Source organism: Symphalangus syndactylus, chromosome 6 (genome assembly GCF_028878055.3).
Source record: "Symphalangus syndactylus isolate Jambi chromosome 6, NHGRI_mSymSyn1-v2.1_pri, whole genome shotgun sequence".
Classification (NCBI taxonomy): Eukaryota; Metazoa; Chordata; class Mammalia; order Primates; family Hylobatidae; genus Symphalangus; species Symphalangus syndactylus.
In genome coordinates, this window is record NC_072428.2 from 92,848,196 (window position 1) to 92,868,455 (window position 20,260).

At 39.4% G+C, this 20,260-nt stretch overlaps 2 protein-coding genes across 17 annotated transcripts in view; one reads left to right on the forward strand and one right to left on the reverse strand.

Annotated features, from left to right (window-relative positions):
• CCDC146 (coiled-coil domain containing 146) overlaps positions 1-10,430 on the reverse strand; it is a 174,194-nt gene extending 163,764 nt beyond the window's left edge. For 3 of the 4 annotated variants that reach the window (XM_063641532.1, XM_063641533.1, XM_055283471.1), the window contains exon 1: positions 10,290-10,430. The gene's annotated coding sequence lies outside the window, so the exon portion shown is untranslated. The remainder of the gene's footprint in view (positions 1-10,289) is intronic. The other variant, XM_063641530.1, reaches the window with a different exon arrangement.
• Positions 10,431-10,510: 80 nt separating this feature from the next.
• FAM185A (family with sequence similarity 185 member A) overlaps positions 10,511-20,260 on the forward strand; it is an 89,852-nt gene continuing 80,102 nt past the window's right edge. For 4 of the 13 annotated variants that reach the window (XM_063641558.1, XM_063641559.1, XM_063641560.1 and 1 more), the window contains exons 1-3: positions 10,731-11,354; positions 13,382-13,491; positions 19,457-19,549. In XM_063641558.1, coding sequence (XP_063497628.1) covers positions 10,904-11,354; positions 13,382-13,491; positions 19,457-19,549 — 654 coding nt within the window. In that variant the 5' untranslated portion in view covers positions 10,731-10,903. Of the gene's footprint in view, positions 11,355-13,381; positions 13,492-16,296; positions 16,444-16,843; positions 17,701-19,456; positions 19,550-20,260 lie in introns of those variants that run through there. The other 9 variants (XM_055283481.2, XM_055283482.2, XM_055283480.2 and 6 more) reach the window with 8 other exon arrangements.

Here is a 20,260-nt window from a genome sequence, read left to right on the forward strand (position 1 = left end):
TTTTTAACAGCAATGGCACTGAGTTTTGCCAAAAAAAATTTTTTTTTTTTTGAGATGAGTCTTGCTCTGTCACTCAGGCTGGAGTGCAGTGGCATGATCTCGGTTCACCGCAACCTCTGCCTCCTGGGTTGAAGCGATTCTCCTGCCTCAGCCTCCCAAGTAGCAGGGATTGCAGGCGTGTACCACCATGCCCGGCTAATTTTATATTTTTAGTAGAGATGGGGTTTCACCATGTTGGCTAGACTGGTCTCGAACTCCTGACCTCAGGTGATCCACCCACCTTGGGCTCCCAAAGTGCTAGGATTACAGGCATGAGCAACCGTGCCCGGCCTACCAAACACTTTTAAAAAAAATCTATTGAGATAATAAAAAAAATCTATAGAGATAATCACATTTTCCCTTTTTTTAGTTTGTGAGTGGTGAATTACACTGCTTGATTTTATTTATTTATTTATTTATTTATTTTTATTTATTTATTTACTTACTTATTTTTTAAGACAGGGTCTCACTTTGTCACCCAGGTTGGAGTGTGATGGTACAATCATAGCTCACTGCAGCCTTGACATCCTGGACTCAACTGATTCTCCTGCCTCACTGCAGCCTTGACATCCTGGACTCAACTGATTCTCCTGCCTCAGTGTCCTGCGTAGTTGGGACTACAGGTGTGTGCCACCATGACTGGCTAATTTTTTTCTTTCTTTTTTTTATTTTTTATTTTTGTAGAGACCGAGACTCACTATGTTGCCCAGGCTGATCTTGAACTCCTGGATTCCAGCGATCCTCACACCTCGGCTTCCCAAATTGCTGGGATTATAGGCATAAGCCACCACGCCTGGTCCACTGCTTGATTTTTGGTCGTAAAATTAATCTTGCATTCGAGAGATAAACTCCACTTGGTCATGATGCATTATCCTTTTCCCATATTATTAATTTTGATTTGCTCATGTAATGTTAAGGATTTTGCTTTTGTGTTTATGAGGGATTGTTTTCTAGTTCTTTTCTGGCAATATTTTTGTCTAATTTTGTTATCAAGACAATACTGGCCTCACAAAGTGAGTTGGGAAGAGTTCTCTCCTTTCTAATTTTTGAGACAGTTTATGTAAAACTGGTATTATTATTTCCCTTAAAATGTTTGGTAGAATTCACTTGTAAGGTCATCTGCTTCACAGATGGTGGTTTTTTTTTTTATGCATGATTTTTTGAAATTCACTTTTAAATTTACATAGAGTAAAAATTACACTTTTTGTTTACAGTTCTGTGCATTCTATCAAATGCTTGTATGCAAGTTACCATGACTACAATCAAGATGCAGAACAGTTCTTTCCCTTCCCCTGGCCCAAAGTAAATTCTTTCAGGCGGTACCCCTCTGTAGTCAAACTTTACCTCCACACGTAACTCCTGGCAACAAGTGATCTGCTCCCTATCGTTTTTATTTAGCCTTTTCCAGAATATCATAGAGTGGAATCACAGAGTATGTAATCTTTCAAGTATAGCTTCTTTCACTTTGTAAAATGTTCTTGAGTTTTTTGGTTTTTGTTTTTGTTTTCTTTTAGACGGAGTCTTGCTGTGTTGCCCAGGCTTAAGTGCAGTGGCACGATCTTGGTTCACTGCAACCTCTGCCTCTCATGTTCAAGGGATTCTCCTGCCTCAGCTATTCAAATAGCTGGGACTACAGGCGCCCACCACCATGCCTGGCTAATCTTTGTATTTTTAGTAGAGACGTGGTTTCGCCATGTTGGCCAAGCTCGTCTCGAAATTATGACCTCAAGTCATCAGCTCACCTCGGCCTCCCAAAGTGCTGAGACTACAGGTGTGAGCCACTGCACCCGGCCTGTTCTTGAGATTTTTATCTATTTTGTTGTGTGTACCAACTGTCACTTTTTATTACTGAGCAGCATTCCATTATGTGGATGTACTACAGTTTGCTTTTCCACCCACATTTGAGAGACTTTTGGGTTGTTTCAAGATTTTTGGCGATTGTAAATAGTCTTTGATAATTTGGTGGTGGTATCTTTTCCTTTGAAAATTTTGGCCAGATTTTCCTGTTTCTGATATGTTGAGTAATTTGGGATTTTAAGATGGACAATTTGACTATTATGCTGCTCATGCCTGTAATCCCAGCCTTGGGAAGCCAAGGTGGGAGAATCACTTGGGGTCAGGAGTTTGAGACCAGCCTGGCCAACATGGTGAAACCCCGTCTCTATAAAAATTGGCCGGGTGTGGTGGCATGCGCCAGTACTCCTAGCCAGTTGGGAACCTGAGGCGGGAGAATCACTTGAGCCTGGGAGGCAGAGGTTGCAGTGGGCCGAGATCGTGCCACTGCACTCCAACCTGGACGACAGAGTGAGACTGTTTAAAAAAAAAAAAAAAAAAAAAAAAAAAAAAAAGGATATTATGCTGGCTATGAAGCTCTGGGTCCTGTTAAAATCTTCTACAGATACTGATTTTCATTTGTATGCTGGCTGTGAAGCTCTGGGTCCTGCTAAAATCTTCTAAAGATACTGATTTTTGTTTGTTTGTTTTAGTAAGTAATCAATCTGGTTAGGCTCAGATCACAAGTTCTGTCATGCCTTCAGGGACAGTAATTCCAACATTTAGTTTTCAAAGCCTTTGCTATGCTCTTTGACTGTACATTACATGCAACACTCACAAATTGTTCTGAGACCTTTGTGGTATTTTTATCGTAGTTCATTTCTCAAAGCCTTAACTATGCTTTCTTGAGTAGTCCTCCCCTTAACTGCATGGGATGTATTTATAAGACCTCCACTGGATGCCTCAAACTGTGGATAGTACCCTATATATCCTATACAGGCACTGTGGCTATAACTTTTGCAGTTTGAGATGTGACAGCAAAACTAGTACAAAATTGTCTTCTCCACAATTTCACAAATAGAAATTTGTTCTTATTATAGATTCTAGCAACCTCAGCATATGATTTTTTTATTTCCTTATTAAGTCAAAAACTTTCACCTTTTCTCTTAAAGGAAGCACTTTATGGCTCCCCTTTGGTATATCCAAGTAGTCAGCATCACTACTCTTGTACTTTGGGGCCCTTATGAAGTAAAATAGGGTTAGTTGAATGCAAGCACTGAGATACATCAACTGTTGATCTGGTAACTGAGATGGCTACTAAGTGACTAGTGGTCAGGTGTCTGATTTAACAGTGACTTCAAAGCAGATATTATAAACATGTTTGAGGAATAAACGGAAACCACGTTTAAAGAATTAAAGAAGAGTAGGATGTAATTCATCAGAGAATATCAATAAGTAGAAATTTTTAAGAAACCAAATTGAAATTCCTAAGGAGAAAATTATAATAATTGAAAAATTCGCTGGGGGAGTTCAATGGTAGATTTGAGCAAGGAGAAGAATCAGTGAACTTGAAGACAGATCAGTAGAGATTACAGTAGTATCTCCTTATCCATGGGGGATATGTTCCAAGATCCCCAGTGGATGACTGAAACCAGGATTAGTACCAAACTCTATATACACTATGCACTAATTTATTTTTCATTCTTCACAATTTCACGGGCAGAAGATTCATTCTAACCTTAGATCTTGGCAATCACAGCATATAGCTTTTTTTCTTTCCTTATTAAATTGAGAATTTTCACCTTTTCACTCACAGGAAATACTTTATGGCTTTTCTTTGGTATCTCCTAATTGCCAGCATTCCTACTCTTGTGCTTTGGAGCCATTACTAAGTAAAATAAGGGTTACTTGAATACGAGCACTGAGATATCACAATAGCAAATCTGATAACCAAAACAGCTAAGCTACTGAGTGACAATTGGGTGGGCAAGGTAGATAGTACGGATATGCTGCACAAAGGATGGAATGAGACAGTGCAAGATTTCATCATGCTTCTCAGAACTGTGTGCAATTTAAAATTTACGAGTTATTTCCAGAATTTTCCATTTAATATTTTCGGACTGCAGTTGATCATGGGAAACTGAAACCTCAGAAAGCAAAGCCAAAGATAAGAGGAGCCTACTGTACTCCATGTTTGTGCAGGAGTAGGGCTGACCCTGTTACTTATGTAGTTTCAAATGTAGAATTAGGATCACCTTCTCTAGTTCTCTCCTACATGGGGTTTCTCCTACACTTTACAGTTTTTGTGGGCCCCCTTTGTTACGGCCAAAAGGATCAGGCTGTCTTAAAGCTTTTGCCTTATGCTGCCATTCACTTCTAAGTAGTTGGGGCTGCCCTTGAGGTAAAATATCAAGAAAAAAGAGAAAGAGTATCGGGATTCCCCCACACACTCTCTTTCCAGTTCCTCTATTCAGAGAGACAGTGTTCTCTTTTATTCTTAGGAATCCTCACAGCCTGGCAGTGGCAGTGCAAATCTATGTTTGGAGCTGGCCTTAGGGCAGGGCCAGCAGACCAAAAAGAAAAGAAAAAAAATCAGGATTTCCCTACACTTTCTGTGTGGCAGGAGCCCCTTTTCTTCTACACAGTTCTCAATTCAGCCTGCTTGTAAGTGAAAGCTAGAAGATAAAGAAGGAAAAAAGAAAAAAGGAAACTGAAACTTATTGGTATGTCTTATTTCTTAAACTGGGTGTTAGGCATAAAGATGTTCTTTTTACTATTATTCTTTAGATTTTATTCATACTTTATTCTTTTGTATGAATGAATTACTTTGCACAGAAGGAAATGAAGCAAAAATAAAAGAAAATAAAAATCGAAAACCTGGCCCATGACCATGGAAATTGGTCGAGTTCTGACTGAAGCAAATCCAAAATTGTTCTACAGGGAACAAGAAAAATTTTATTGTAATCTAGAATGTAAAGGATTTTCAGAAAAGAGAACTCCCACTGAAGATGAGCTATAAATAAAAATTTATAAGCCATGACAAGAAATAAACCACCATGAGACAGAGTCGGTTTATGTAGCAAAAGAGAAACGGCAACCTCATAACAGAACAGACTAGAATAATTTTGCATAAGTATTTTAAAATAATTAAAAGGGCAAGAGAAGGCAAAGAAACCACAGTAAAATAAACAGGGCAGTTTAAAATAAGAGAAAACAGATTTTTTAAAGAACCAAATAAATATTCTAGAAATGATAATATAGTCATTGGGATGAAAAATTCAATGTAGATATTAAACAACGGATTAGCAAAGACTGGGAAGGAATTAATGAATTAGAACATAGATTTGAGGAAATCCTCCAGAATGAAATACAAAAAGATGAAGAGGCATAAATCATATAAACACAGTTAAGAGATATGGATGACAGAATGAGAAATTAAAATATATGTCTAAATGAGAGCTCCAAAAGTAAAGAACAGAAAAAGCAAGGAAAGGCTGAAGGTTTATAAATTGGAGACTTTAGACAAAGAAAGCATATTGACTTCTGAGCAGGATAAATAAAACTAAACCATATTAACAATTTTCTAACAATCTTCCATAAAATAAAAGAGGCAACATTTGCCTTTCTAATTTTACCCTAATATCAAAACCAGAAAAATACATGAAAGAAGACTTTGGACCAATATCCTTCACGAAAATAAAATGTAAAAATCCTCACAAATTTAGCAAGTTGAATCTAGCAATTTATAGAAAAGATAATGATGGCAGTGGCTGGTGCCATCATGCTGGCTGCAGCAGGGAGGCAAGGCTGGGACTGCAGACCCAGGCCTCCCACTCCATGGGGCAGTCAGGAGCCCCACCCTCCTGGATGGTGGTACAGCTGCCCAAACTGCACTCTTGAAGTGGGGCTGGGAACAGGCAGGATCTGCCCTCTTGGGTGTAGCTGCAGCCGCCTGACCAGCAGCTGCAGACCTGGGCCTCCCACTACATGGGGCAGGCAGGAGCTGGGGAGCCCCGCCCCTGCTGAGTTGGTCTGCGGGAGCTCCCTGGGTGCAGCTGCCACTGCCCTCTCACCCACGGGACCCAGGCATCTCTGTAGCCTGTACCCTCTGGGGCCCGGGAAGGCCCCCCGATCCCTGCAGGCTTGGGGTGTCTGCTCCCGCTGCCTGATCTCTCTCCTTTCCTGGAGCTGGCTCAGATCTTGGAGTGGGGTTGGGATTGAGCCCTGGGGCCATGAATGGCAGCGGGAGGCAGACAGATTCTTGGGCGGAAGGGAGCAGGTCCCAGTAAGGCCCTACCTTCAGTCCAGGGAGGGCCTGAAGGCTGGGGGCCAACTGCCAGTCCTGCATACCAGTTTGGGGACTCATGGGGCCTCTTCCAGTGGCCCATGGCTGCCCATGGACCAATCAGCATGCACTTCCTCCCCTCTGAGGTCCATAAAAGCCCTGGGCTCAGCCAGAGCAGGGCAGAGAATGGCCAAAGGACAAAGAGGGTAGACAGACTACACAAGGACCAGCTGCAGAAAGGAGCTACCGTCTCTGCCGAGAGCTTCAGAGACAACCTGCCAGCAGACAGGAGGCACCCTCTCCAGGGCCTCCTCTCCACTGAGAGCTGCAGATATCAGGACAATCAGTAGTAAAGAGGAGCTACCCTCTCCAGGGCCTCCTCTCTAATGAGAACTGAACACTGGACAGATGATCTTCCTACAGAGAGGAGCTACCCACTGTGGGTCTCTTCTGAGCTCTTGTAACACGTAATAAAGCTCATCTTCGTCTTGTTCACCCTTCACTTGTTTGCATACCTCATTCTTCCTGGATGCAGGACAAGAATTCGGGCAAAGGTGCTGTGGCCACAGAGGTTTCTGGCCAGGAAATTGACAACCCAAAGCTCCCTGACAATAACATGATCAAATGTAGCTTATTGAGGGAATGAAACACTTGAAAAACAATCACTGTAATACACCATATCAATAAATTAGAAGAAAAACCATATGATCATCTTCATAGATAGAGAAAAAGCATTTGACAAAATGCAACATTCACTCATGATAAAAAGTCTAAGCAAATTAGAAATTAAACTTCCTTAACTTGCTAAAGGGCATCTTTAAAAATCTACAGCTAACTTCCTAGTTGTTGTTGAAATACCCAATGTTTTCCCTCATAAATAGAAAATAAATCAAGGATTTCTGCTTTTGCCACTCCAACTCAATATTGTAGTGGCAGTCTTAGCCAGTGCAATAACACTAGGAAAGAAAAGCCACACAGGTTAAAAAGGAAGAAATAAAACTGTCTATTTGCAGTTTCACATAGAGATTTCAAATAGAATGAGTACCTATATATATTCATTAAATACTTCTCAATGTTGATAGTTATTAGTTAAGATTGTTGAGTTTATTAATATTTCATAAGAATAATAGAAGTCATAAGATATATCTCTTTTTAAATAGTTTATAATTCAGAAAGTTAACAAATTCTTATGGCTTTTCTCTTAAGCTAAATTGCTGAATTCTTTGTTTTGGTTACCTTTTCTTCTGAAAACTCTCTCATGACCTCTGCTGTCAATTTATTGAACATAAATCATTAAATAAAATATTCATTGACATTTATATCTAGACGGTAAGAAATCCTCTGCCCATCTGATTATTTGAGTCAATTTTAGAAAACAATATATGCTAAGAAATGCTTTAAAATTATTTTCTTATAAATGTAATATATTTTCACTATTGATAACACACAAAAAATTGCAGTAACCACTCATCATATCACTGCTTAAAGATAACCACTGTTATCAAGTGGTATATATCCCTCTGGAATTGTTTCTGTAAAGTATAATTTTATGTTAAACTTATTATTATTATTACACAATTGGGATCATACTATATGTGCAATTTTGTATATATTCTTTTCACTTTATATATGGAATATTTCCCATATCAAGATATAATGTTTAAATTGTTGCATAATATATCAGCTATATACTAATTTATGTAATACTCTCTTATTTGGGAGCATTTAACATTTTTTTTTTTTTTTTGAGACTGAGTTTCACTCTTGCCGCCCAGGCTGGAGTGCAGTGGTGTGATCTCGGCTCACTGCAACCTCTACCTCCTGTGTTTAAGTGATTCTCCTGTCTCAGCCTCCTGAGTAGCTGGGATTACAGGCGTCCATCACCACGCCAAGCTAATTTTTTTAATTTTTAGTAGAGACGGAGTTTCACCATGTTGGCCAGGCTTCTCCCGAACTCCTGACCTCAGGTGATCCACCCATCTCAGCCTCCCAAAGTGCTGAAATTACAGGCATGAGCCACTGCACCTGGCCAGGGAGCATTTAAATTGATGCAATTATTTTCTCTTACAAGTAACCCTATAAAACGTAATTCCTTGAGCATCCCTAATTTTATGCTTACATCCCCAAAAGCACAATTTCTGAGTCATGGAAAAAGCTTTTCATTCTTATTGCTGAATTGAACTCTAAAAATTTTGTACTAACTTAACACTCCTACCAGAAGTATATGTTCATGACCATGGAAATGGCTTTTTAAAACTAAGATGTGAAAATATCTTAGAAACAAACTCTAAATAAGGAGAAAAAAGTTGTATATGATTTTCTACTTATGAGGTGAATAATTTCATTTTTTCTTCAAAGGTGTCAGGAAAATAGAAGGACGTTTTGGTAGAGTGATAAAAGGGCCAGACCTTCTAATTGCTTAATCTTAATGTTTCTGAATCTGTTTCCTCATCTATAGTGTGAGGAGAATAATTTCCCTCCTAATTAGTGAGGATACAGTGAGATGACGCATGTGAACATGGTTTGACAACTATAATGTCATATGGATGGAAGATACAACTTTTATTAATCACTGTTGATATGTGGACAGATTTGATACTCATTATGCTGTTTTTAAGTGTCTATAACTTTAAATATTTTATACCAATCTTAATATTAATAATTTTCTCCATTTTCAACCTCGTATGATCAGAAAAGTAAATTTTCAGTCAATTCTATTTGGTTTTTATTTGAAAAAGTAAAATAATGATTATGCAACATAGAAAATTATAGTTCAGTTGCCAATTCCATTAGCTTAGTTTGTCTCAGAAAAGGAAAAATTACCATAGACACAGAGTTAACTATTAAGAATTAATATTTAATCTAAAAATGTCTAGTGCTTCTGCAGAAAATTTGAGTACATTCTCAACTTCCTTAAACCAGTGCCTTTTTCAAATGTCTTTTCAAAGTTATACCTGTCAATTTTCATAAAAAATCGTTTGAAGATTATTCTGAATAATTGTAACCAATGAAACACAAAGACAAGAAAAGAACTATTGCAGTGGGCCCTTGCTGAACCTGAGCTAGCACCTATAATGAGTGAGTCTTCACTGAAAGAAGAATAAGGAGGGAGGAAGGACTAGAAGGACAGAAAAGAGGCAATGATAACTTAAGAAAACACTGAATTTTTTAAAAGGTAGTGGCTAGCAGAGAACCTGAGACTTGTACCCATGAGAACTTTAGCCCAGTTTATCTATCACGATAGCCCCAGGAATTCTGGTCATTGTACTTGGGTAACGGCTTCAATTTTTTAAGGCACTTGCATTTTATGAAATGTTAGTGTTTGCAGGTGTCTTGGCTAAATAATTTAGGGAATATATTTTAGGAGGAAGTAGGGGCACAGAGGGGGAGAGAGAAACCAGGCAAGAAAGAAGAAAATAAATCTTTCTGTTCCCATTATTTTACTGCCCATGGAATTATAAAAGGTAAACACACACACACACACACACACACACACACACACACACACACACACACACACCCCTTATAGGGTCATTTAGAACCATTTTTCTTCATTTTAAAACTAAAGAAACAGGTCTAGGTGACACAGATGAAGCAGTGGCAGAGCCAGGAAAATAATCTGACGCTTGTCCCTGCTCTTTCCACCGCACCATGGTGACTCTCTTTTTTGTGTCTTTTTTTTTTTCATTCTAAAACTGAGGATCATTTGTAGTCAAAGAGATCAATGCTGTTCTCAAAACAAGTTCTGATCTCTCATAATTTTCTTGGCAACTCAGAATCAATGTTAAGTACGTTGAAATAAAAACACAGTACTTTACACGGTAATTTTGTAGACTGTGCACCACGGTCCCATCCATTTTCTTACCTGATCCTTACAAAAACCCTTTGAGGCAAGGCAAGGAAGGTATTATTATCTACATTTTTAAAGTGAGCAAATTAAAACCCAAAGTAAGGTCACTTAGGGTCAGGACGGAGCAAGTACTCTATTCCTATATTTGGAATATACGAGGGAATACACTTCCAAATAGGCAATTCCCTCAAAATCACCAATCTTGCTCTTTACTCTCTTGCCAAGGCATTCTCCATGCCCTGGAGATGCCCGCACTAGGTTAGTGAAGGTTGGGTCTTGACATCCACAGAGGTTACTCCTAGTTTGCACCTAGTTGTCATCTTAAAAAGCGCAATTTCTTACCCCTTCCCTTGGTCCTGATCCTTATTTAGGCTTCTATTTTTCTCTTTGGGATTTGGCCTCCTGGGTCTCACTCCAAAGCTCCACCCCTTCCAAACAAGAAGTCGCGTCCTTGGTATCCAAGGTGACCACGCAGCTTTACCTACGTTGCCCCTTCCGTGCTTCCCATTGGCCAGTGGACTCCCATGTACCGCCCCTCCATTAGCCAATGGTGTTGAGACAAAGGGCGCCCGCCTTTCCAGCGATTCTAACACCTGCCCTCTTATCCGTTCTCCCCTGCGGATTGCCTCCTGGGATATGTGGTTTCTAAGAGGCGGAACTCTGCGACTTTCCACCCCTTTAGAACTACCTATCCCGTCGGCCTTCGCGAAAGGGGCGGACGTAGGCAAGGGGTCCGGGTCAGAGTTTAGAGCTTTCAAATCCCAACTTGCCCCTGGGGATTGCGCGGCTGATGTTTAAATCGCCTAGCCAAGCCAACCGGCTCGCTCTTGCTTCCGCAAACCCTGACATACGTCTCCTATTTGACTTGAGGCTGCACAGTGGCCAAGTCGATTGGCCGTGGCAAGTGACCCTCCCTGTGGCTGAAGTGTTCTGAGGACTGGCGAGAGAGGCGCACCATGCTTGCCCCCTGTTCAGGTTGGGAGCTTGGCTGCTTCCGTCTCTGTCTCCGTCAGGTCCGACTGTGGGCTGGCGCTGGGCCCTGGGCTTGCTGGGCTTGCCAAGCCAGGCCGTATAGCTCAGATGGGGGCGAGCGCTGGCCCAGATCGGAGACTGAGGTCCTTCCGCCTGGCCCGGCGCGCCGGACTCTGAAGGAGTGGACACTGCAGGTGAGCCCGTTCGGTCGGCTGCGGGCGCGGCTCCCGTGCCACCTGGCCGTGAAGCCCCTGGACCCCCTCACCTACCCGGATGGCGACCGCGTGCTGGTCGCGGTGTGCGGCGTGGAGGGCGGCGCGCGGGGCCTGGACAGCCTGCAGGTGAAGTACGACGAGGATCTGGAGGAGATGGCCATTGTGTCTGATACTATCCACCCCCAGGCGTCCGTGGAGGTGAACGCGCCCCTGAAGTTTGGCAAGTGAAGTGAAGTGAAAACGGGTTTGGGTCCCAGGGAACGCACAGTGAACTTACTAAATTTGGTCGACGTGCACTTTTAATTGGTCCTGGCTTTCTAAACCTAATTTACAGTTGGCCCCTTCGGAAATGCACCTTTTCCTCTGTTCTATTCTTGAGTATCCGAGTAGTATTTAAAAATTAGGCTCCCAATTATAAAAAGTTTATACATCGAATGGAAACATGATTTGGTATAACCCAGGTCAAATTCTATTTCTGGAGCCGCGTGTGTTCTCCTTTATCCCGTTGTCATTAGCAAACTGGCTTATTTTTCAAGGTTGAAGTTTCTTGACAATCCATTCAATGGTATGGCAGTCCATCTACACTTCCCCTTGCTCACAGCCTGGGGGTCTGTCCCAAAACAGCCCTGTCAATAGGATGTTCCGTGTATCACCTGGTTTGAGTATTTGGTTTTAGACGGGCGCCCAGCTTCTTACTGTCATGTTTCCATTCTTTTTGGCCTAAGTTTTCCATGAGTAGCAAGCTTTGAAGAAAAACACATGGTAAGCCTGCCTAGGAAGCTTCAATAATCATGCCTGCAAGATACCTTTCTTAGGTTTTCCTAAATGGCAAGCCACTGTGTACATACATTGTTCTAGGAAGGGCTCCCCAGACTGTCATTCTTCCTGGGACTGAAGGAAGATATTGATGATGATGATAATAGTAATAATAATAGCATTTAGCATTTTTAAGATCATCTTCTATAGTGCTTACAGTTGCCCAAATAGTATATGCCGTAGTCCTCCCTTATCCACTGTTTGGCTTTCTCAGTTTGTTACCTGCCTCAACTGTTGTAGGAAAATATTAAGATTTTTGACAGATCACAGTAATATAACTTTTATTACAGTATATTCTTATAATTGCTCTATTATTATTGTTGTTCATCTCTTTCTATGCCTATTTATAAATTAAACTTGATCATTGACATGTATATAGGAAAAAACAGAATATATAGGATTTGGTACTATTTGTGGTTTCAGGAATCGAGTGCAGGGGGCGAGTCTTGCCTACTTTAAGAGAAATCATCAATATTTATGTTAATTCCAAATTAAATATCAGTGTTTTTAATTTTTAAAATTTGTATACAGAGATGCCTGCGGTTACATCTTAAATAGACAGCCAAGGATGGCATTTGTGATTCCTTATTTTCCAAACTTTCTTCATATACCACTGCCATTTGTCCACAATCTTGTGGGGTTTTTTGTTTGTTGTGTTTTTTTTGAGACTACATCTCACTCACTCTGCCACGCAGGCTGGAGTACAGGGGCACAATCATGGCCCACTGCAGTCTTGACTTCACGGTTTTAAGCGATCTTCTCACCTCTGCCTCCTGAGTAACTGGGACTACAGGTGCATGCTACCATGCCCAGCTGATGTTTTCATTTTTTTGTAGAAATGGAGTTTTGCCACGTTGTCCAGGCTGATCTTGAACTCCTGGGCTTCAAGCAATCCTCTTTCCTCGGCCTCCCAAAGTGCTGGTATTACAGGCATGAGCCACTGCTCGTGGCCTAATATTGTAGTTTTAGTAGTGTATATTAGGTTTTTCAAAGTTGTTCCCATTTTTTAAAAATTACTTCAAATACCTTGAGATATAGTTGCATGGTAATATTGTCATTTTTTAGGTATGAAAGGTTAGACAGGATTTGAAAACCTAAGTCATGATCATATATACTGGGGAAGAGGCTTCTACAGTCTTTCACAGGAGTACTTGCCAGAATTGTAGTCTCCTTTACTTCCCATCTATGTTAGTTCTCTTTAGATGATTTAGGCCAGTAGAAATAACTGCTCTGTTTCTAAAAACTGGCAGAAAGGCTATTGTATTTGGTCCCGTTGCCGTGGTAGAAGACCCCTTACCTTTACAGTATGCACTTTCCAGGATTCAGCAATATTGTGGACATAACTCAGGAGTTGGGTTTCTAGGTGTACTAAAATGCTTTGGAGCTTATAAACTGCAGTACTAACTTGCTTTTTTCTTTTTTTACTTCTAGGTTTAGATATCAAGTCATCAGGGTCTGGCTGTGTAAAAGTTCAAAGTATTGAGTGTGATAATTGCAAAATTGAAACAGAGCATGGGACTAGCATCTTGCAGTCTGTTAAGGTATAGCATTTTTCTAATTTTATTTCACTATTATTTTTTTAAAACCCTTAAGCTATGAATTGTACTATCAAACTCAAGAGATTCTTCTGTTTTTCAGAACATTGTCTTTATTCATCTCTCAGAAAGTCCTTGGCAAACATTTTGCCTTGAAATCAGTTCTAATAAAGTACAGAGGTTATAGCAGTTTTGAGGTTTTGCCTCAAATTTCTTTTTGATTTAATTTCAAAATGTACAGTGAAACTAATAGTATTTTCCTAGTATTCTGAAATCTTACTAAAGAAATTTTAGTTTCCACGAATGATTTTCTTCCATTTTATTAAAGAGTAAGGAAGAATCTTTATGCACTATAAATGTGCTTAAATATTAGATTACTTTAATCACATTTTTAATGTACCAGGTAGCTCATTACTTAAGGATTAAGTAGTTATTTGTGCAGAGTAACATATGATTCATCTTGTTTTGTAATTAACTTTTTTTTTTTTTGAGACGGAGTCTTACTCTATCACCAGGCTGGAGTGCAGTGGTGCAATCTCGGCTCACTGCAACCTCTGACTCCCTGGTACAAGCAATTCTCCTGCCTCAGCCTCCCGAGTAGCTGGGATTACAGGCATGCGCCACCACACTCAGTTAATTCTTGTATATTTAGTAGAGACGGGGTTTCACCATGTTAGCCAGGATGGTCTTGATCTCCTGACATCGTGATCTGCTGCCCGCCTTGGCCTCCCAAAGTGCTGGGATTACAGGCATGAGCCACTGCGCCCCGCTGTAATTAATTTTAAAATAAATTTTTTTTTTGTAGAGACAGGCTCTTACTGTATTGCCCAGGCTGGTCTTGAACTAATGGGCTCAAGTGATCCTCCTGCCTTGGGCTCATGAAGTGCTGGGGTTACAGGTGTGAGTCACCATGCTTGACCTATATTTAATTTTTTAAAGATTAGACTGATGTCAGCTGTAAATAGTTTGAAATACCTCTCTGATAGGTGCTAGCTTATCGTTACTCTTAGTGCTTTGCATTTGCATAGTCAAAACTTGGATACTTTTGTGAACTTTGAAAGCATGCAATTTTGTTGAAGTCAGTCATCTTTGCTTCATAATTGCAAAATATTTTCATTTTTAGATTTCTAAACACTAGTTAGAATTAATAATTTGATGCATTTTTAATTTTTACATGTTTTTTCTTTCATCTACCTTTATTTGTGTATCTGCCATCAGCATGTGTCCACATATGAATCATTTCAAATAAATTTTTGGCACAAATATCATAAAAGATTAACATTACCATCACAAGTCCTTTTAGCAAAATGAGTTGGTTCAGATTCTTGTTGTAAAAGATTGTACAATAAGGTCTTCATGTTGAATGACTAACTAGGTGAGGATATCATAATTCTTTTTTGTCCTTAGAAATATTTTGTTCAGTCATTGATACTTAAGTTTCAGAAAACCAATCTAGACTTGTCCTCTGAAGACTCAAGAGTTTGAGATTTCCAATTTCACAATCAAAATTAGAATCTAGTATACCGCTGTCTCTGCATTTACGTATTGATTAATCTGATAGTTCTGAAAGATCTTTCTCTGTTGATTTTCTTCTTTTATGCCATTGTAGGCATAAAATTAAAAATGGTTTCTTAGCCTTGGCAATATAAACCTTTTCAGTCAGGTAATTCTTTGTTGTGGGGGCCTGTCCTGTGTAGTATAGGATATTTAGCACCATCTTTGGCCTCTACCTTTTAGATGCCAGTAGCATGCTCCTCAGTTGTGACAAGGGAAAATGTCTCCAGACATTGCCAGATGTCTTCTAGAGACAAAATCATCTCCAGTTGAGAACAATTGCTTTATGCAAGTCCGTCATTCTTCTGTTTTCTCATTATTTTAGTTTTTTTAAAAAACATAGTTGAGAATAATTTATGAATATTGATGAAATAACTCCTAGGATGATGAATTAGCAAAAATAAAAATAAAAAAATTTAAAAATAAGAACACTATTATCCCATAATGTATTTTAGATTTATAAAAGTCCAGTGGACCAATAATGGTAATTACAGGATAGAATGAGTTTTGTTCTATTTTTTTTAAAAGTAACTACATTTTCTATTTATTGCTTGAAAGACCTCCCAAGAAATAACAGAAATCATGAAATATCAGTTCTTACAAATAAAATAGCTCAAAACAAGAAATTCATGAAAAATTACGCCTGTGGATACTAATGGTATACCAAGGGTTAAGAGAATTATCCTTGAGATCATAGGATTTAACTAACTTCAATTCACAAATGAGAACATTTTGGTAAAATATCTGGTTTAAGTTTTAAGTATCGTACAATATAATTACCTTGAATTAGTGGTCACCTGTTAATATGTTTCTCTTTCATTAACTTAAGGACTTGAAGTATAGTTGACCTACGTAATAAAAAAAACTTTTTTTTTTTTTGAGACGGAGTCTCACTCTGTTGCCCAGGCTGGAGTGCAATGACACGATCTTGGCTCACTGCAACCTCCGCCTTCTGGGTTCAAGTGATTCTCCCACCTCAGCCTCCCGAGTAGCTGGGATTACAGGCACCCGCCATCACGCTCGGCTAATTTTGGCCAGGCATGTTGGCCAGGCTTATCTTGAACTCCTGTCCTCACATGATCCGCCCACCTTGGCCTCCCAAAGTTCTGATATTACAGGCATGAGCCACCGTGCCCGGCCCTACATAATCAAATTTTTATAGCAGTAATAATAACTACTGTTACTAAGTCCTTATTATGTACCAGGAATCTTAGCTAAACCTTCATTTAATCCTTGAATTGTCCCCATTTTATCAAGGAAGAAACTAGAAGGCACCAAGAGATTGAAGAACTCACTTGCGTTCACATGGCTAAAAAAAACTGAGCTGGGATTTGACCTTGAGTCTTTCTGGTTTCCAGGCTCATGCTCTTTCCACCTTTCTTTATTGTCCAGACAAAACATATGGTAAGACCACATTTGTACAGCATCCTTAGGGAATAAGATAAGTGAATTTTTTAGGCAACAGACCCTTAACTAATTGAATGTCACACATTTGCATTTTCTAAATGCAGTATAATTTATTTTCTAAATAATTTCTGATTTATTTAAACATTTAACTATTTGGTTTTATGTTTTTAAAAGTTCTATAATCAACTTCACTTTTTTTGGGAATTAGATGAGTTTTAAATTATAACAGTAGCTCTTATTATTTTTGAACCTTAGCCCTCTTAGAAAATCTAATAATTGTCTCCTTAAGAAAAAAATGCACGTCTATGAAATTTTGCTTATAATTTTGTAAGTTCATGTGAGTTTGGTTAAGAGTTCTTGAGTTAAAACAACAAGTGTGCTCCTCCTGTCTCCCAAGATGCCGAAAGGAAAGGAGGCCAAGGGGAAGAAGTTGGCTCCGGTCCCTGCTTTTGTGAAGAAGCAGGAGGCCAAGAAAGCAGTGAATACCCTGTTTGAGAAAAGGCCTAAGAATTTTGGCATTGGACAGGACATCCAGCCCAAAAGAGACCTCACCTGCTTTGTGAAATGGCCCCGCTATATCGGGTTGCAATGGCAGCGAGCCATCCTCTATAAGCAGCTAAAAGTGCCTCCTGTGATTAACCAGTTCACCCAGGCCCTGGACGGCCAAACAGCTACTCAGCTGCTTAAGCTGGCCCACAAATACAGACCAGAGACAAAACAAGAGAAGAAGCAGAGGCTGTTGGCCCAGGCTGAGAAGAAAGCTGCGGACAAAGGGGACCTCCCCATTAAGAGACCACCTGTCTTTCGAGCAGGAGTTAACACCGTCACCACCTTGGTGGATAACAAGAAAGCTCAGCTAGTACTGATTGCACACGACATGGATCCCATCGAGCTGACTGTTTTCCTGCCTGTCCTGTGCCATAAAATGGGGGCCACTTGCTGCATTATCAAGGGGAAGGCAAGACTGGGACGTCTAGTTCACAGGAAGACCTACACCACTGTCGACTTCACACAGGTTAACTCAGAAGACAAAGGAGCTTTGGCTAAGCTGGTGGAAACTATCGGGACCAATTACAAAGACAGATACGATGAGACCCACCGTCACTGGGGCGGCAATGTCCTGGGTCCCAAGTCTGTGGCTCACATTGCCAAGCTCAAAAAGGCAAAGGCTAAAAGAACTTGCCACTAAACTGAGTTAAATGTACACTGTTGAGTTTTCTGTACATAAAAATAATAAAAAAATAAATAAAAAGTGTTTTCGGGAGAATCTTTTCAAAGGTTTATCACATATTTGATGAGTATATTAAATATAATTTGACTTCAGACTCATGTCTCTGGGCATAACGTAGTTAACCATGCTATAATACAGATTTTTTTTTTTTTTTAAGAGACAGGGTCTTGATGTGTTGCCCAGGCCAGAGTGCAGTAGCACGATCCTAGCTCACTGAATCCTCAAACATCTGGGCTCAAGTGATCCATATCTCTTTATGTATCAAAACTAAAGACATATATAATGATTAAGGGAAAATAAACTACTCTAAAAAAAGTCAGACTAGGCCAGGTGCAGTGGCTCATGCCTGTAATCCCAGCACTTTGGGAGGCCGAGATGGGTGGATCACGAGGTCAGGAGATCGAGACCATCCTGGCCAACACGGTGAAATCCCATCTCTACCAAAAATACAAAAAATTAGCCAGGTGTGATGGCATACGCCTGTAATCCCAGCTACGTGGGAGGCTGAGGCAGGAGAATCCCTTGAACCCAGCAGGCAGAGCTTGAAGTGAGCCGAGATCTCGCCACTGCACTCCAGCCTGGGCAACAGAGTGAGACTCTCTCAAAATAAAAACAAAAACAAAAAAACAACAGACCAAACATCTAATGACTCATATATGAGTTTATTTCTTACTTGTGTCCAGGTGTATGGGTGGATCTTTTTCATTCAGTGATTCTAGGTTCCTTCCGTCTTCCAGCTCTGCCATCTTTTAGAGCCTCGTTTTACTCTGGACCCACTTGGTGGAATGAGAAGAGCGCAGAGAAGGCACACTTTTTCTAAAAGCACCAACCTGGAAATGGCATATAGCATTTCCACTTAGGTTATGTTGGTAAGAACTTAACAACACCTAAGAGGTAAAGGAAGCTGGAAAATGTGGTCTTGCCGTGGGTCAAGCTATACTGCTTTTACTTTGGAAAAAAATGGATTTTGATGAGCCAATAGTAGTGTTTGCCATAGTTCCCAAGTCCACAATCAAGTCACTCACACACACACACATACACATACTTTTGTTTTCTGTCTTGTAGAATAGGCTAACTGGCTTGCGACTGCTGTCTTGTGCTTGGAGGCATTTTTACTTAGTTTCTGGGATGTGTTGGGCTGTTACCCTAATGTGTATTCTGTCCTTCAGACCACTACAGCCTTAAGCATGTGGGCTTTGGAATCATACAGAGCTTGATCTAATTGTTACTTTAGATTTTGGGGTTTTTTCTGTGTCACCCTGATAAAGTGATTTACCTTTCTGAATCTTGGTATTCTTCCTCTGTAAAATGGGAAAAATGTAATACTTATCTCTCTGGTTTGTCGTGAGGATTAAATGATAGTTCATGTGAAGTAGCTAACATGGTATCTGGTGCAGAGAAAATGCCAAGTAAGTGGTAACTACTATTGTTATTAATGATGAATAGTAACAATGATTATTATTGTCATCTTCATCATTGTGGATATTTAGTTAGCTGGTCAGTGATTTTTGATTCCCAAGTCCTTCACTGAACTACCAGAATACCCAAGTATCTCTTGTTTTTCCCTTTGAGTCCAGGTGGCTTATTTAATCCCTTTAACAGCAGTTGACATTTTTTTCCAGTTGATGTCATTATTCGAAGCAGTGAGTTTCTGTTTCATTCTTCACTGTTCTTTTGTTGCTTTGTCAGTATTAATACAGAAATATTGAAAATGTTTCACTAGTATAAGTCAAACTTACTCTCTTTTTCACTATATGTATTTTTTAATTTGTCTTTCAGAGTCAAAAATTGCATGTTCAAACAAAAGGAGGCAAAGTGATCTGTCTGGGAACAGTTTATGGAAATATAGATATTCATGCATCAGATAAAAGTGTAAGATTGAAACTTTCTTTTTTTTTTAGTAATTGCAACTTTGCTTCCATTTGGCTCAGCAAGTGGGTAGGTTCTACAAAGTTCATAGCATAACGTTCCCTTTTTAATGCATTTTAGTTCATAAGTAAATTCAAATTTGAAATTGAAGTGATTAAATAATATACAACTTAAGTTTTAGTTTGTGGTTTAATACTTTTGACAGTTACTTAGTTCCTAGTCTGGAATCAATAAAAACTTGAATGCTTACTATTTAACTCTAGTTCTGAAAATATTTTTATTTTTATGATCATAGATTAAAATAGATCATTAAGTAATATCACCAGTAACTGGATTGGATTTTTCTTGTGTTAGGTTTATTTGAGTATTTTCTAAGACCTTTTTACTTCGCCCTTAGGCAAATTGAAGGATGTTTCAAAACTCAACTTTCTTCAGTATTTTCCACAAGGTGGCACCATTAGATAGCTTTACTGCTCTCTCAGCGCTTTTTTTTTTTTTTTTTTTAGTAGCTATTGGGATTTTAGTTGCTACAGGAAGATAGTTTGTATTTTTTAATCAACTCCTATGTAGCCTTTGGTTATTTAGCATAGTATTAAGAGTAAAGGTATAATTTTGGAATTATAAATTGTCATGTAAAAAATGTGATTGATAATGTATCTTTGAGAAAAAGTTTCCTTTCATTTTACACTTATACAATTTGCAAGAGCCTTTTTG